The following is a 17,148-nucleotide window of genomic DNA, read 5'->3' as shown; positions in this document are numbered from 1 at the left end:
GACATCTTTAAGATAAAATGATGCAAACACTGACTTGCTCCTCCAATAGGTTGCATCCATTATGCTCTGCAGAGAACGGTTTTTATTAAAGGCCATCGAAGTAGCTACGGCTCTTACTTCGTGGGTCCTTACCTTCAGCAATGCAAGGTCTTCCTCCTTTAAGTGAGAATGGGCTTCTCTAATCAGAAGCCTTATATAATACGAAACCCCGTTCTTGGACATGGGCCTCGAAGGTTTCTTGATGGCACACCATAAGGCTTCTGACTGTCCTCGAATAGGTTTAGACCTCTTAAGATAATATTTGAGAGCTCTGACAGGGCAAAGAACTCTCTCTAGTTCGTTACCTACCATGTTGGAGAGGCTAGGTATTTCAAACGATCTAGGCCAAGGACGTGAAGGAAGTTCGTTCTTTGCTAAGAATCCGAGCTGAAAAGAACATGTTGCAGATTCGGTCGTGAAACCAATGTTCTTGCTGAAGGCATGAACCTCACTGACTCTCTTAGCTGTTGCAAGGCAGACGAGAAAAAGAGTCTTGAGGGTAAGGTCCTTGAAGGAAGCTGACTGGAGAGGTTCGAACCTAGATGACATAAGGAACCTTAAGACTACGTCTAGGTTCCAGCCTGGAGTGGATAGACGACGCTCTTTAGACGTCTCAAAAGACTTAAGAATGTCTTGAAGGTCCTTGTTGGAAGAAAGGTCCAAACCTCTGTGGCGGAGAACTGAAGCCAACATACTCCTATACCCTTTAATCGTAGGGGCTGAAAGGGATCTCTCATTCCTAAGATGTAGAAGGAAGTCAGCTATTTGGGTCACAGAGGTATTGGTAGAGGATATTGAATTGGCTCTACACCAGCTTCGGAAGACTTCCCACTTAGATTGGTAGACTCTACGAGTGGAAACCCTTCTTGCTCTGGCAATCGCACTGGCTGCCTCCTTCGAAAAGCCTCTAGCTCTAGCGAATCTTTCGACAGTCTGAAGGCAGTCAGCCGAAGAGCGTGGAGGTTTGGGTGCAACCTGTCTACGTGAGGTTGACGTAGAAGGTCCACTCTTAGAGGTAGAGTCCTGGGGATGTCGACTAGCCATTGAAGTACCTCTGTGAACCATTCTCTTGCAGGCCAAAGGGGAGCAACCAGCGTCAGCCGTGTCCCTTCGTGCGAGATGAATTTCTGCAGAACTTTGTTTATTATCTTGAACGGTGGGAATGCGTAAAGGTCGAGATGGGACCAGTTCAGTAGAAAAGCATCCACATGAACTGCTGCAGGGTCTGGAACAGGGGAACAGTACAGCGGAAGTCTCTTGGTTATGGAGGTGGCAAACAGATCTATGGTAGGTTGACCCCACAAGGTCCAAAGTCTGTTGCACACACTCTTGTGGAGGGTCCATTCCGTGGGAATGACCTGATTCCTTCTGCTTAGGCGATCTGCTGAGACGTTCATATTGCCCTGAATGAACCTCGTGACCAGAGTGAGGTTTAGACCTCTTGACCAAATGAGGAGGTCCCTTGCGATCTCGAATAGGCTCCTCGAATGGGTCCCTCCTTGCTTGGAGATGTAAGCCAAGGCTGTGGTGTTGTCTGAGTTCACCTCCACCACTTTGCCTAGCAGGAGGGACTTGAAGTTCAGCAGGGCTAAATGAACTGCTAGTAGCTCCTTGAAGTTGATGTGGAGCAATCCCTGTTCCTCGTTCCACGTTCCCGAGCATTCCCGTCCGTTCAAGGTCGCACCCCAGCCCGAGTCCGATGCATCTGAGAAGAGATGAAGATTGGGGGTCTGAATAGCCAACGATAGGCCCTCCCTGAGAAGGAGATTGTTCTTCCACCACAGGAGAGTGGTCTTCATCTCTTGGGTGATTGGGATAGAGACTGCTTCGAGAGTCGAACCCTTGTCCCAATGAGCTGCAAGATGGAATTGAAGAGGGCGGAGGTGGAGTCTCCCTAGCTCGACGAACAGGGCCAGTGATGAAAGGGTCCCTGTGAGACTCATCCACTGTCTCACCGAGCAACTGCTCCTCTTCAGCATGCTCATGATGCACTCTAGGGCTTGGCTTATCCTGGGGGCCGATGGAAAAGCCCGAAAATCCTGACTCCGAATCTCCATTCCCAGGTACACAATGGATTGGGAGGGAATGAGCTGAGACTTTTCTATGTTGACTAACAGACCCAGTTGTCTGATTAAGTCCAAAGTCCAGTTGAGATTCTCCAGACAGCGACGACTCGTGGAGGCTCTCAACAGCCAGTCGTCTAAGTAGAGGGAGGCTCTGATGTCCGATAAGTGTAGGAATTTTGCTATATTCCTCATCAGATGAGTGAACACCATAGGAGCTGTGCTTAGGCCAAAACACAGGGCTTGGAATTGGTAGACAACCTTTCCAAAAACGAATCTCAGGAAAGGTTGGGAGTCTGGATGAATAGGAACGTGAAAGTAGGCATCTTTCAAGTCCAACGAGACCATCCAGTCCTCCTGTCTGACCGCTGCTAGGACCGACTTCGTCGTCTCCATCGTGAACGTCTGCTTGGTGACATACGCGTTGAGCGCGCTGACGTCCAGCACCGGTCTCCAACCTCCTGTCTTCTTGGCCACAAGAAAGAGACGGTTGTAGAAGCCCGGGGATTGATGGTCCCGGACTATAACCACTGCCTTCTTCTGCACAAGTAGCGACACCTCCTGGTGCAATGCTAGCCTCTTGTCCTCTTCTTTGTAGTTGGGAGAGAGGTTGATGGGAGATGTGGTCAGAGGTGGTTTGAGGCAGAATGGAATCCTGTAACCGTCCCTCAGCCAACTGACAGACTGGGCGTCTGCACCTCTCTTCTCCCAGGCTCGCCAGAAGATCTTGAGTCTGGCTCCTACTGCTGTCTGGAGATGCGGAGAGTCAGTTTTTCCCTTTAGATGTCTTGGAGCCTTTCCTAGACTTGCTCCTGTAAGAGTCTGGACGGGAGCTTCCTCGGCTGGGGGCTCTACCACGAAAGGGCGGTATGAACCTCGTAGCAGGGGTATCAGCCACTGGGGAGCGATAAGTCTTGGGGACTGAGGTAGCAACCTTAGACTTACGAGCCGATGAGGCTACAAGATCGTGTGTGTCCTTTTGTATCAGGGCAGCAGACAAGTCCTTAACCAGCTCTTCGGGGAAGAGGAACTTCGAGAGCGGAGCAAAAAGGAGTTGTGACCTTTGACAAGGTGTAATGCTGGAGGAAAGGAAGGTACACAGCTGTTCCCTTTTCTTCAAAACCCCTGATACAAACATCGACGCAAGCTCACCAGATCCATCCCTAATGGCCTTATCCATGCAGGACATTAATAGCATGGCAGAATCCTTGTCCGCAGGAGAGGTCTTCTTGCTGAGGGCCCCCAGGCACCAGTCTAGAAAGTTGAACATCTCAAATGCTCTAAATACTCCCTTCAGTAAGTGATCAAGGTCTGAGAAGGTCCAGCAAACCTTAGAGCGCCTCATTGCAGTTCTCCGAGGCGAGTCTACCAGACTTGAGAAGTCAGCCTGGGCAGAGGCAGGTACTCCCAAGCCTGGTGCTTCTCCTGTGGCATACCAAACGCTCGCTTTCGAAGTGAGCTTAGTCGGAGGGAACATGAAAGAAGTTTTGCCAAGGTGTTGCTTAGTCTGCAGCCACTCCCCTAAGATCCTTAACGCTCTCTTAGAGGACCTTGCTAGGACTAGCTTAGTATAGGAGGACTTAGCTTGTTGTATGCCCAGCGAAAACTCAGATGGCGGAGAGCGGGGAATAGCAGAGACAAAGTGGTCTGGGTAAACCTCCCTAAGCAGAGCCAAGACCTTACGAAAGTCAATAGACTGTGGAGAAGGCTTGGATTCATCCACGTCTGACGAGGGATCCAGGTGTGCCGCCTCATCATCAGACGCCTCATCACCAGAGTGTAGCGAAGAGATCGGACAAGAATGCTGAACAGCAGAGTCAGAACGAGTAGGAACAATATTAGTGGTTTCCTCTTCAAGTAACTGTTGAGGGAAAACCTGAGGCTCAGACTGCAAAGGCTGAATAAAAGACGAAGCAGAAGGAAGGCGCATGGGTGGAGGAGGCTGACTCCTAGCATGAGTGGTTGAACCCAAGGGTTGCGCTTGCTGAGCTGTTGGCGGAAGCGGAGTAGCAAGTTCCTGTTCCTGTGGTGTGAGCGGAGCGCGATGAGGTAGAGGCTGCGCAGAACAAGGTAAATGTCTCGCAAGCTGAGGCTCCTGAGGCGCAAGGCTAAGGTGTAGTGGTGCTTGCCTTGTGGAGGGTTGAGCTCGCTGCAGCGAGAGCTGAGGAGACTGACTCATGGACGGGAGAGGTTGTTGTACCTCAACCGAGTGTTGCACCACTGGTGGAGCAGCAAGTGGAGGCGGAGGAAGAGAGGTATAATCCTCCTGATCCCATTGTAAAGGTTGCCTTAAAGAAGGCGGAGGCTGAACACCACTGGGAACAGCAAACTCAGAACGAGGCTCAACATCGTACGCCTGGCAGGTGGTACTGCGATCAGGCGGAGCGAGCGCAGGCGGAGCGAGCGCAGGCGGAGCGAGCGCAGGCGGAGCGAGCGCAGGCGGAGCGAGCGCAGGCGGAGCGAGCGCAGGCGGAGGGAGTGTAGGCGGAGGCGGAGGCGCAACACTCTCAGCCCGACACTCACGCATCAAGTCCGAAAGCTGTGCTTGCATGGACTGTAGAAGAGTCCACTTGGGGTCGGCAGAAACTACAGTAGGCTGAGGTAAAGCCTTAACAGTCGAGCTCTGTTGTGGCAGAACCTTACTCCTCTTGGGCGGAGTGCAGTCGACAGATGACTGCGGCGAGTCAGAGCTGAGCCAATGACTGCAACCTGGCTGAGCACTCGCGGACTGGACTCTGCGTTTAAGTGGTCTCGAGACCTGAGACCAACGTTTCTTCCCTGACAGTTGATCAGCGGACGAGAAAAAGACGGGCTCAATCGTCTGCAGGTGGGAGTGACGGTCTTTGGAAGACACGCCCGCAACCACCGAGGATACTTCTGTGCGCCTAACAAGGCCTGCCGAACCCTTATGCCCTTCGACATTGCTTCTCCCCTGGGCTTGGGAGCTTGCAAGAGGTCCCGGACTGGGAGGACGACTGGCTCGCACAGAAGTATCCTCACGCACCACACTGGCACTGACACTAGCACTTGGCACTGCACTGACACTAGCACTCGTCACAGCACTGGCACTAATTCCACCCACTGCACTCTTGACCTTAAGTTCCTTGACTTCGGCCATCAGAGACTTATGATCACTTACCACTGACTCTACTTTATCGCCTAAGGCCTGAATAGCACGCAAAACAACAGACATATCAGGCGGAGGGCAAACAGTAGGTTCGGGGGTAGCCACTACAGGGGTAGGAAAAGGTAGGGGATCATGAGGTGAGGAAAAAAGTGAAGAGTGAGAAGAACTCCTCCTAACTCTACCTCTCTCTAACTTAGTTGAATATTTCAAAAGACGGACAAATTCCAGTTCCGAAAGTCCGGCGCATTCCTCACATCGATTTTCTAACTGACAGGGCCTGTCCCTACAGTCAGAACAAGCGGTGTGAGGATCTACCGAGGCCTTCGGAATACGCCTATTGCAAGACCTACATCGTCTATGGGAGGGGGCTTGCGAAATGTCAGACATCTTGAATCCAAAGAGTTAGCCAAAGGGGGTTCCAAAATCAAGCAAAAGATCGTTAACCGTTAATCAGGACTATATAAAAGCTATCTAGCTAATATAAGAAGGTTTCCAGTAAAGCGACAGCCGAAATCTGAGAGAATACTTCACCAATTAGCCGTGAAAATACTCGAAGATCATAAGCGTATCCCAGAACGTCTTGCCGGAAGCACGACAGAGGAATAATTGAGGAGGTGTCAACAAGAAGTACTTGAGTACCTGGCCACAGGTGGCGCTGTGGAGGATTAATTTTAATTTAATTTTTTTTTGCCAAATCAGGAGAGAGAGAGAGAGAGAGAGAGAGAGAGAGGAGAGAGAGAGAGAGAGAGAGAGAGAGAGAGAGAGAGAGTGTGTTTATTTAAGTTTTGTCAGAGAGAGAGAGAGAGAGAGAGAGAGAGAGAGAGAGAGAGAGAGAAATTGTTTACAGTATTGGCTTTAGTTTGTCTCAGAGAGAGAGAGAGAGAGAGAGAGAGAGAGAGAGAGAGAGAGTTGTTTTAGTATTGTTAAATAGACATTTTATTTGCTTTAGCTTTGTCATTAGAGAGAGAGAGAGAGAGAGAGAGAGAGTGTGTGTGTGTGTGAGTGAGCGAGTGTTTATTTACTTAAGTTTGTCAAACCGCAAGAAAGAAAGAAAAAGAATTTAATTTGCTTTAGTTTGCTAGATCGCGCGTGCGCAAGAGAGTAGGCTATGTGTGGTTGTGTGTGCGTGTGTTTGTGTGTCCGCGGTGCGCGCTGAAGAAAAAGGGGTAATTAGCGAATGATTGTTTGAAGTTGGAAAGATTGTTGGTATAATTGAGGTTGTTTGTTTACCTTTTTAGCTAGGATAGGGTGGTGATGAATGTCTTGGGCGAAAGCATTGGATATCAAACGATAGAAGGAGTCGGCTGTGTATTTTTTTTGCTCTTCGAAAGCCGGCTGTGAAGCTTTTTTTTATATTCTGAGTAAGTACTGTTTTTATTTATTTTTGTTAGGCGCGTTCATGAGTGATAGAAAGTTTATTGTTTATCTTTGATTATAGTGCGATAGTTTAGTTTAGTTAGGAGTTTTCGTAAGCGTTTTTTTTCTTTTTTATTGCAGGCCGTAGTTCCTCCTTTGGATTCCTTTATACTCCTTGGAGTTTTAGTTTGGCCTGGAAGGTGGTGTTTGCCAGCCGTGTGTATATTGTATATGATTAGCTTGATGATGACGACCCGGACCGGACAATGAATATAGGAATAGACTGCTGAAATACAGAATTTTTGAACGTTGATGACCCGGCTATAAAATACGGATTTCTCTCACGACAATTGATAACGACGACCACCGCATAAGATTGCATAGTCGAATTGGCCGTACGATAGTGTTGGCCAGTGCCAGTAGGCTACAACTTGCTTAAGGACTGTTGCGTGTGAACCAAGAGGTTCTCTTGGTTTGGAATTAATTTTTTGTGTTGCAGAATATGATTGGTGTTTAGTATTAAGTAATTTATTTAGTCTTAAGTGTGCTTTTGGTACTGTGCGTGGACTGACGGTGTTGGGTACATTAAAAGGATATTGTTTTTTCGATTGTTGGCGAGTTTTCGGTACCATCACGCACCGATATATACAGCGAATTTTGTGTTTTTTTTTCTATTGAATTTATGATAAATTGTGATTGTTCCTGGGTTATGGCATATGGTGGATGGTTTGGTGATAAGTGATTTGTTCTAGTGTTAAGTCAGTTTAATGATATGTGTTCTGTTTTTGGTTGCGTTAATATAGTTTTAAGGCTATGTTTTGTTTTCATTTTCCTTCTGTCCAAGAGTCTAGTTTAAAGTAAAGTAAGGGGAAAGTTTGTGTTGTGGGATATTTTGGAAGTAAGAGTGATCAAGGGTGTGGGGGTTGTGTTTTGTATACATCCCGCTACATAAATTTGGCGCCCGAACAGGGACGACTGTTGAAGGTGGGATTGAAACTGGACTGTTGGACAAGGGTAAATAGGTTTTGGAATTACTTGAAATATTAATGGTATCGAAATGGAGGAACTGGAAGAACAGTTGTATATTTTAAAGGAGGAATTGCGGTTGTCTAATGAGCGAGAGGAGAGGTTGTTGTTGGAGAATGCGAGGTTAAGTAGTGAGAATGAGGAGATGCAAAGGAAACTTAGGGAACTTCAGGGAACTGTAGAGAGAGTGGAAGAGGGTGTTGAGATGAGGATGCGAGAAAATGAGAAACGAATGGAAGCTATGATGGGGCAAGTAATGGGGATGATGAAAACTGTCATAGGTGAAGGTGCAGTCGGAGGAGTGGCTTCTGCTTCTGGTAACGGGTTGATGGTGGAAGAGGATAGGGTAAGTGATAATGGGGAAGGTAGTGATAGTGATATTGAAAGTAAAGGGCCTAGACATAGTAAGATTGGAACGAAGGGTGATAGGAAGAAGGAGAAGAAAGGTAAAGATAATGTGAAGAAAGAAAAGAAGAAAGGTCAGGGTGTGAGTGAGGATGATCATGATTGGGTGAAGGTGGTAAATAAGAAAAAGGGTAAGAAGGGAATAGTTAAAGATAGGACTTTGAGTGTAGAACTAGATTCATTGTATTCAAATGAAGAAGAAGGCAACAAGAAGGGAGTTGACAGTGAAGATAGTAGTGAGAATGAAGTAGAGGAAGTTTGTAAGACAGTGTTTATGAGAGAGGTTCCTAGGTGTGAAAGGTTTAATGAACATAGCAGTAGGAATGTATATGACTTCTTTAGGGAATATGAAAAGTTTTGTCAGGCTAAGTATGGGGATAGTAAGAGAGTTTGGGCTAGGGAGTTGGGAGAATTTTTGTCAGGATATTTGTTGACGATGTATGGGGTGATAATGAGTGTAGGAGAGGTTGAGTATGAAAGTGTAAAGAATAGGATAATTGAACAGGTAAAACGTATGAAAGGTAGTGTTAGGTATAAGCGAAAAAATGATTTTGATGAAGCACGAATGAAGGTGGGTGAAGCAATCTCGATGTATGTATGTCGGTTAGAAACATTGGCTAGAAAGAAGTATGGGGACGAAGGAATAAATGAAAATAAGGAACTAATGAAGAAGTTTTTGGGTACAGTACCAGAGAGTGTGTGTGAGTTTATTAATTTGAAACGGAAGGAGAAAATGAGGTGGACTAGAGAGAGATTGACTTGGGATGATATTTTAGAGATAGTTGAGGATTACGAGTTGGATAGGTGTATGAAAGAAAGTAAATCTGTGAGTGTAAGAACTGGAATGGAGGAATGTGTGCCAGAATTTGGTAGTTTTAGAGATGCTGTTATGAGAGGGCCAATGAGGGCAGCTGATAGTGTAGTAGATAGAAGTGTTAGGGTGAGTAATGTAGGAATACCCATTCCGAGAAATGACGGGTTTAGACAGGGAAATCAAGTTTGGAGAGATAGAAGTGCTAGTACGCAGCAAGTTAGGTTAGGTAGTGGTATCCGTGAAGAGAGGTGTTATAGGTGTGGGAAAGTAGGACATAAAAAGAACGAGTGTAGATGGGCATTAGGAGCATGTTTCGGGTGTGGAGAGACAGGGCATCGTATTAGCGACTGTAAGAAAGAGAAAGTGGTTAAGTGTTATCGGTGTGGTATGACTGGACACATAGCGAGTGGATGCCGTAATAATCGTATGAATGTAATTTGTGGTAATTGTGGTAAGGATGGTCATTATGCTAGAATGTGCAAGGAGCAACGGGGTAAGTGTACTGAATGTGGTGCAGACGGGCATGTAGCTAGGGTTTGTAGAAAGAAGGGGTCAAGTCAGCCAGGATGTTCGGGAAACTAATTACACAGAGGGTTCAGCTGGGTGAGTCCTCGTGTGTGTGGGGAGTGAATGTGATGCATGTTCGTGAGGGTTTATTGCATGAAGATGTGATGGGAGAAAGAGCACATGATTGCATGAGTGTGAAAATGATTTTTAATGGTGTAGAGTTGGTTGGTTTGATTGATACTGGTTGTGGTGTCAATTTAATGTTTAGGAATGCATATGATAAGGTAAAAGAGGGTTGTGAATTTAAGGGATGTAAGGGTGAAGTAAAAGGTATTGGTAATTTGCGTATGCCTGTGCAAGGGAAGTTGCGGGAAAATGTTATGATTGGGGGGCTGATAATGGAGGATAATGATTTTTACGTGGTTGAGGGAGCGAATGAGAAATATGACGTACTGCTTGGGTATAAATTTCTGAAAAAATGTGGTATGATTGTACATCCAAGTGTGAATATGATTGAAATAAAGGTTAAAGGTAATATTTGTGGGGAATTTTATTTAAAGGAAGACGGCAGAGTGAGTACGAAGGTGTGGAAGGGAGTGCCGTTGGTAGCAAAGGAAAGTGTAAAGTTATCGGGTAAGAAAGGTGAGGTTATTAGTGTGAAAGTTGCATGGCCGAGCAGTCTGGGAATTTCAAATAGTGACGAGGATGAATATGTAGTGGAAGGTATGGAAGCAGGTAATTTGGTGAAAACGAGTGCGTATATATATGATGGTGTTATGAATATGCAGGAACCCAAGGTGTATGTAAGGTTGTTGCCGTGTGTTAGGAGGAAAAGAGTACGTGGAATACGTGAGGGTGATTGCATGGGATGTATGTATACACTGATCAATGTAGAGGATGGAAGATATGTTAAGGCGAGACAGGTAATGGCTGGTAAGGTAAAGAACAATGACGATTGGGATTATGATACATTGAAAGGAAGAATTAAGTTAGATGAGAGTATAAGTGAGGTCGAAAGGGAACGATTGCTTAAGATGTTATGGGATAAGCGGAGAGTTGTGAGTCTAGGTGACGATGATTGTGGGGGGTCAGACCTGCCAGAATTTAAAATAGTTCTCAGTGATGATACCCCCATATATCAGCGTCCCAGGCATTTTTCTCCGCCTATTGCCAAGGAGATAGAGGAGCAGTGTCAGGAATTAGAGCGTATGGGTGTAATAGAAAGGAGTGAGAGTGCCTGGAATAGCCCTATTGTCCCTGTACGAAAGCCGGATGGAAGTTTACGTATGTGTATTGATTATAGGAAGGTGAATGAGGTGACTGTTAAAGAACGTTTTCCAATGAATGTGGTGTCTGATTGTGTTTATAAGATGCATGGAATGAAAGTTTTTACTAAATTAGATTTGGTGCGGGGCTATTATCAGATGCCTCTGGCAGAGGGGAGCAGGCCCATTACCGCATTTTCAAGTACAAATTGTCACTACCAATTTAAAAGGTTGAGTTTTGGTCTTGCTAATGCGCCTGCTGCCTTCCAAAGAGCGATGAATGTTGTATTGGCTGGTTTCGATCGACAGAAAGTGACTGTTTTTATAGATGATATTCTGATTGCGAGCGAGACTGTTGAGGAACATATGCGGTTGCTTGAGGCAGTGTTGATGCGGTTAATTGAAGTTGGTGTGAAAATTAAGCTTGAGAAGTGTACATGGTTGTCCAGGGAGGTGGAATTTCTTGGGCATGTAGTGGGTGAATCTGGTATAAGGAAGAGTGACAAGTTTGTGAATAAGGTGCGAGAATTTCCACGTCCCCGGACTGTGCGTGAGTTGCGAGGTTTTCTTGGTTTGGTTGAGTTTGGTCGCAAGTTTGTTAGAGATTGTTCAGGTATAGGGAAGCCTTTGAATGAATGGACGGGTAAAAGGAATAGTACAAAATTGAAATGGGATGATCGGATGATAGAAGCGTTTGAAAGGTTGAAGGAAGAGGCCGCGAAAGACGTCACTTTGGCATTTCCAGACTACAGTGAAAATGCGAGTATGCTAGAGTTGTATACGGATGCGAGTGGGGTGAGTATGGGTGGTTGTTTGGTTCAAATGCAGAGAGTAAATGGAGAAGAGCAATTGAGAGTAATAGCGTATGTTAGTAAAGCGTTTAATAAAGCTGAGCGGAAGTATTCGACGATTGACAGGGAATTGGCTGCAATACGATTTTGTGTGAAAGCATTGAAAGTATTTTTGTATGGTGTAAAATTCATTGTGCGTACTGACCATCAGCCCCTAGTGTACATGATAAGGAAAGAGTGTGTGAATGCAAGGGTTGCTAGGACCATAGAGGATTTGAATGAATTTGATTTTAGGTTAGAATATGTACCGGGAAATAAGAATGTGATAGCGGATGCGATGTCGAGGATGCATGGGAGGATGGAAGATAAAGAGAGTAATCAGAATTCTGAAAGGTTGCCTGAAGGTTTAGTTGTGGAACAGAGTTGTGAAGGGGAAGATATGGTATATAAGTGTATCCTAATGGGTTTAAGTAAGTTAATACAAGAGGGGTTAGATACGGAAATACCAGGTAGTGTAAGCGAGCTTAAAAGAAGGGTGATGAATGAAGTGTCAAAAGAAATGGTATATGAGGAGGAGAGTAGCGTACTAGAAGGGGAAGTATTATCAAGGATATTAATGGTGGTAAGTATGTTGTATGGTGTAACTGTGTATTTGTATTTTGGATGGAATAGACCGATGGAATATAGGGCATGTAAGGAGAATGATAGGGAATATATTTTGAGGATTCAATGTAAGGAGGAATGTTGCAAATTGTTGAGTGAGAAGGATAATGGTGCAAGTGACCTTAATCTAAGATATGGGGGTATAGAGGACAGTGAACATGATGATGAACATATTGGTGAAGTGAGCGACAGAATTGAAAGGAGAGTAAATGTATGTATGCATGGTGTAAAAGGAAGGATGATGACATATGTGAATATAAATGAGAATGAATATTGTAGTTTAATTGATACGGGTGCTCAAGTGTCATTAGTAAATGAGTCGGTTATCAGGGAAATTGAGAGGTACAATTGGGAAGTGAAAAGACAGTGTACGAGTGTGAGAATTCATGGAATAGGTCAGGGAAGTTTACTTGTTTGGGAAGAAGTGAGGTTGAAGGTGAAACTAGGGAGTATGGAAGTTGAACATAATTTTATTGTAATGGGAGAGAATGAAATGCCTAGTTGTTTTTTGATGGGAATAGATTTTTTGAGGTTGCACCATGTGTCAGTTGATGTTGGTAAGGGTTTGCTTTCAAAGAATGGCTGCAAGTTAATAGTAATTGAGGATAATAGTGTATTCATGGCGAATTTTGTTGGCATGATTGATATTGCAAAAAGTGAAGATGATTTGTTGAGCAAAGAGGAGGTGGAAGAAATGCAAGGTGAATGTTTAGAGATAAATAGGTTACGTGAATGTATTTTAAATGGTATTAGGGTGGAAGAATGGCCGTGTGATTTGGAAGCGTATAAGAAAGTTGTTAAAAGATTTATTGTTTGTAAGAATATTGTGTATTTTTTGCATAGGGGAATGGATGAAGATATATATGTTCCTGTATTTCCAATGCATGCAGCTGTAAGTATGTGTATGGTAGTGCATGACAGGTATGGGCATATGGGGAAGAATAAATTGTGGGAATGCATGCGAGAAAGGTTGTTTACGCCTGGGTTGAGTCAAATTTGTAGGGATGTAGCGACTACTTGTGAGGATTGTCAGAAGGGAAAGTATCAGAGCATGCATGCAAGTCCGCCTATTTTGAGGTTACGTATGAAAGAGCCATTTGAGATGTTTGTGATTGATTGTGTTTCGTTGCCTGTGACTGCGAGGAGACATGTGGGAATGATTGTCATGGTCGATCATATGAGCAAGTTTGCGTATGCAGTGCCCATCAAGAATAAAAGAAGTGAGACTGTAGCGAGAATGGTAAGTCAAGTGATGTTGCCGATGAGTGTGTGCAAGCCTGCGAAAATGTTAAGTGACAATGGTCCGGAGTTTGTGGGATGGGAGTTTGAGCAGATGTTAAGAGAATGGGGCATTGAACATGTGTATTCGACTCCGTATATGCCAAGTGCGAATGGTTTGGCTGAAAGGACGGTAAGAACCTTAACAGAAATTTTGCGGATGATGAGTACATGTGATAATGATTGGGATTTATATGTTGGGCGTGCGTTGTGGGCGTATAATGCGACGGTGCACAAGAGTACTGGTATGTCTCCGTGTAAGTTTGTGTTGAATTTTGAAAAGATAGTAAGACCGAGATTGAGTGTGTCCGAGAATGATAGAGATGTTTGGAAGAAAGCAAATGAGAGATTTGAAAGCTACAAAGTGGGAGAGAAAGTGTTAAAAGAAGTAATTGAAAAGGGAAGAATGAATGTCAATAAGGTACGTGATAAGTTTGAAGGTCCATATGAGGTGTTAGATGTTGGTTCTAGTGGGTTGAGTTATGTTTTAGGTAAAGTAAGTGTGGATGGTGGTGTGGAAAAGGTTAGGGCACACCACAATCAGTTGCGGAAATGGAAGGAGGTACCAAGATATATTCAGGAGAATGGTATGACTAAATGGCTAAAAACGAACAAGTATGAACCGAGTATGTGTGAGGCATTAGGTTTAGAAGATAAGCAATTGGTGTTAGTAGAGTATGGAAGGAAAAAGAAGTCTGAGAATTTTACTGGGGGTAAAAGACAGGAAAATTTTGTAGTTGTTGGCGGGAATCAGAATAAGCAGGACAAGGGTGTAAATGTACAGGTGAGTATGGAAGATAAATGTATTAATACAGATGAAACTTGGATGAGTATGAATGATACTTATAGTGTGTGTGGGTTTTCGTTAGATGAGGCAAGAGAACGTATGACGGACACGAGAATGAAAGATAGGAGAATGATAAGCAGTATGAATGATTCTTTTGTTAAAGTAGAAAATGGTTTAGATGTAATGGATGAATTGTTGACAGAAATTAGTGGGATTTTCGGGCCAGATGAAACTGAGGTAGATGAAATAGTGCATGATATCTTAGACGAGCAGAGCATAGACGGGAATAGTAATAGTACGTTGAATGAAAACGACATGGAAGAAGTGAATGAGAGAGTGCAGGTATATGAAGGCCCAGTTACCCGAAGCCGAGGCCCTGTTCCTGATTGCGACTGGGTAATGAGAAAATAGGTAAGTGTTGTGTGAGGATTTGGCAAAGTAAGGGGGGAGGAATGTGGAGGATTAATTTTAATTTAATTTTTTTTTGCCAAATCAGGGAGAGAGAGAGAGAGAGAGAGAGAGAGAGAGAGAGAGAGAGAGAGAGAGAGAGAGAGAGAGAGAGAGAGAGAGAGAGAGAGAGTGTTTATTTAAGTTTTGTCAGAGAGAGAGAGAGAGAGAGAGAGAGAGAGAGAGAGAGAGAGAGAAATTGTTTACAGTATTGGCTTTAGTTTGTCTCAGAGAGAGAGAGAGAGAGAGAGAGAGAGAGAGAGAGAGAGAGTTGTTTTAGTATTGTTAAATAGACATTTTATTTGCTTTAGCTTTGTCATTAGAGAGAGAGAGAGAGAGAGAGAGAGAGAGTGTGTGTGTGTGTGAGTGAGCGAGTGTTTATTTACTTAAGTTTGTCAAACCGCAAGAAAGAAAAAGAATTTAATTTGCTTTAGTTTGCTAGATCGCGCGTGCGCAAGAGAGTAGGCTATGTGTGGTTGTGTGTGCGTGTGTTTGTGTGTCCGCGGTGCGCGCTGAAGAAAAAGGGGTAATTAGCGAATGATTGTTTGAAGTTGGAAAGATTGTTGGTATAATTGAGGTTGTTTGTTTACCTTTTTAGCTAGGATAGGGTGGTGATGAATGTCTTGGGCGAAAGCATTGGATATCAAACGATAGAAGGAGTCGGCTGTGTATTTTTTTTGCTCTTCGAAAGCCGGCTGTGAAGCTTTTTTTTATATTCTGAGTAAGTACTGTTTTTATTTATTTTTGTTAGGCGCGTTCATGAGTGATAGAAAGTTTATTGTTTATCTTTGATTATAGTGCGATAGTTTAGTTTAGTTAGGAGTTTTCGTAAGCGTTTTTTTTCTTTTTTATTGCAGGCCGTAGTTCCTCCTTTGGATTCCTTTATACTCCTTGGAGTTTTAGTTTGGCCTGGAAGGTGGTGTTTGCCAGCCGTGTGTATATTGTATATGATTAGCTTGATGATGACGACCCGGACCGGACAATGAATATAGGAATAGACTGCTGAAATACAGAATTTTTGAACGTTGATGACCCGGCTATAAAATACGGATTTCTCTCACGACAATTGATAACGACGACCACCGCATAAGATTGCATAGTCGAATTGGCCGTACGATAGTGTTGGCCAGTGCCAGTAGGCTACAACTTGCTTAAGGACTGTTGCGTGTGAACCAAGAGGTTCTCTTGGTTTGGAATTAATTTTTTGTGTTGCAGAATATGATTGGTGTTTAGTATTAAGTAATTTATTTAGTCTTAAGTGTGCTTTTGGTACTGTGCGTGGACTGACGGTGTTGGGTACATTAAAAGGATATTGTTTTTTCGATTGTTGGCGAGTTTTCGGTACCATCACGCACCGATATATACAGCGAATTTTGTGTTTTTTTTTCTATTGAATTTATGATAAATTGTGATTGTTCCTGGGTTATGGCATATGGTGGATGGTTTGGTGATAAGTGATTTGTTCTAGTGTTAAGTCAGTTTAATGATATGTGTTCTGTTTTTGGTTGCGTTAATATAGTTTTAAGGCTATGTTTTGTTTTCATTTTCCTTCTGTCCAAGAGTCTAGTTTAAAGTAAAGTAAGGGGAAAGTTTGTGTTGTGGGATATTTTGGAAGTAAGAGTGATCAAGGGTGTGGGGGTTGTGTTTTGTATACATCCCGCTACAGCGCTGGTAAGTACACCCCCTTCTAGTATTGTGATAGCTGGCGTATCCCTCCATAGAATTCTGTCGGGCAACGGAGTTGACAGCTACATGATTATCGGGTAAGTTTAATATTGAAAATTAGACTTTACAAAAAGTTTAAGGATTTGAAGTGCTGGACTATCTAAAATCACGTTTATTGACTGAATAGATAAATTCATTTAATATTGGAAAGATGGAGAGCAGTTATCAATGAAATTATCCCATCAGTGAAATAATCTTCTGTAGTATCTTGCTAGCATTTGGCACAGTTGTTAACTCAAAACACACAGATAGTTAATTGTCACAGCTTTCAACATGAAGATTGATATGAAGAAAGTTTATACGTATCATTATAGTCGATAAACTCTTCATTAGAAATGGAATTTAAACCGATTCCTGGGGTCTTTTACAATAAAACTGCTAAATATACTGATACCACTGACTGGTATATACATTACTATCCATATGGACACAATCAAGACAAATGATTAGGGCTGAAAGGTAGACATTTTCCCATTATTAGCCCTAAACATTTTACCGAGGACTTAGGTGGGCACGCCTAATCAAGACCTCTGGAAATCGGCTAATTTCCAATAGTTATCGAATCAACCTTATAGTAAAACCACCACCTTAACTCTCTAAGTAAGTCTGAGGAGCTAAGAAATGGATGACGGTACTGCAGCTTCTGCCAAAGACCTATTTAGAATCCTACCTCTTCTTCTTCTTTGTCTACATCTTTTTCCCACTTCTATGTGGGATCGATGTTTTTGGTCAGCTTTCTCCATCTACTTCTGTCCCACACCTCATCACCGGTTAATCCCTTTGATTGAAGGTCATCTTTGATACAGTCCACCGACCTTCGCTTTGGTCTCCCTCTCCTTCTCGTTCCCTGTACCT

At 43.7% G+C, this 17,148-nt stretch overlaps 2 protein-coding genes and 1 long non-coding RNA gene across 4 annotated transcripts in view; 2 read left to right on the top strand and 1 right to left on the bottom strand.

Annotated features, from left to right (window-relative positions):
- The window catches only part of LOC137624601 (myoneurin-like), a 68,174-nt gene that overhangs the window by 12,665 nt on the left and 38,361 nt on the right, over positions 1 to 17,148 (bottom strand). The window lies entirely within an intron of this gene.
- LOC137624600 (uncharacterized) lies at positions 6,279 to 9,470 on the top strand. The gene is made up of 2 exons (XM_068355556.1): positions 6,279 to 6,590; positions 6,727 to 9,470. Exon 2 carries the CDS (start codon positions 7,643 to 7,645, stop codon positions 9,410 to 9,412), a length of 1,770 nt encoding a protein of 589 aa, XP_068211657.1. The 5' UTR covers positions 6,279 to 6,590; positions 6,727 to 7,642; the 3' UTR covers positions 9,413 to 9,470.
- LOC137625046 (uncharacterized) lies at positions 14,992 to 16,098 on the top strand. Its single transcript, XR_011040816.1, has 2 exons — positions 14,992 to 15,289; positions 15,426 to 16,098. It is a non-coding gene; the product is annotated as an uncharacterized lncRNA (long non-coding RNA).

The sequence above is a fragment of the Palaemon carinicauda genome, chromosome 31 (genome assembly GCF_036898095.1).
Source record: "Palaemon carinicauda isolate YSFRI2023 chromosome 31, ASM3689809v2, whole genome shotgun sequence".
Classification (NCBI taxonomy): Eukaryota; Metazoa; Arthropoda; class Malacostraca; order Decapoda; family Palaemonidae; genus Palaemon; species Palaemon carinicauda.
Note: the sequence above shows the minus strand (reverse complement) of the source record. Positions and strands in the feature narration are given on the sequence as shown.

Excerpts from the sequence above, each read along its gene's own strand:
- LOC137624600 (XM_068355556.1), top strand. The coding sequence starts at position 7,643 with ATGGAGGAACTGGAAGAACAGTTGTATATTTTAAAGGAGGAATTGCGG.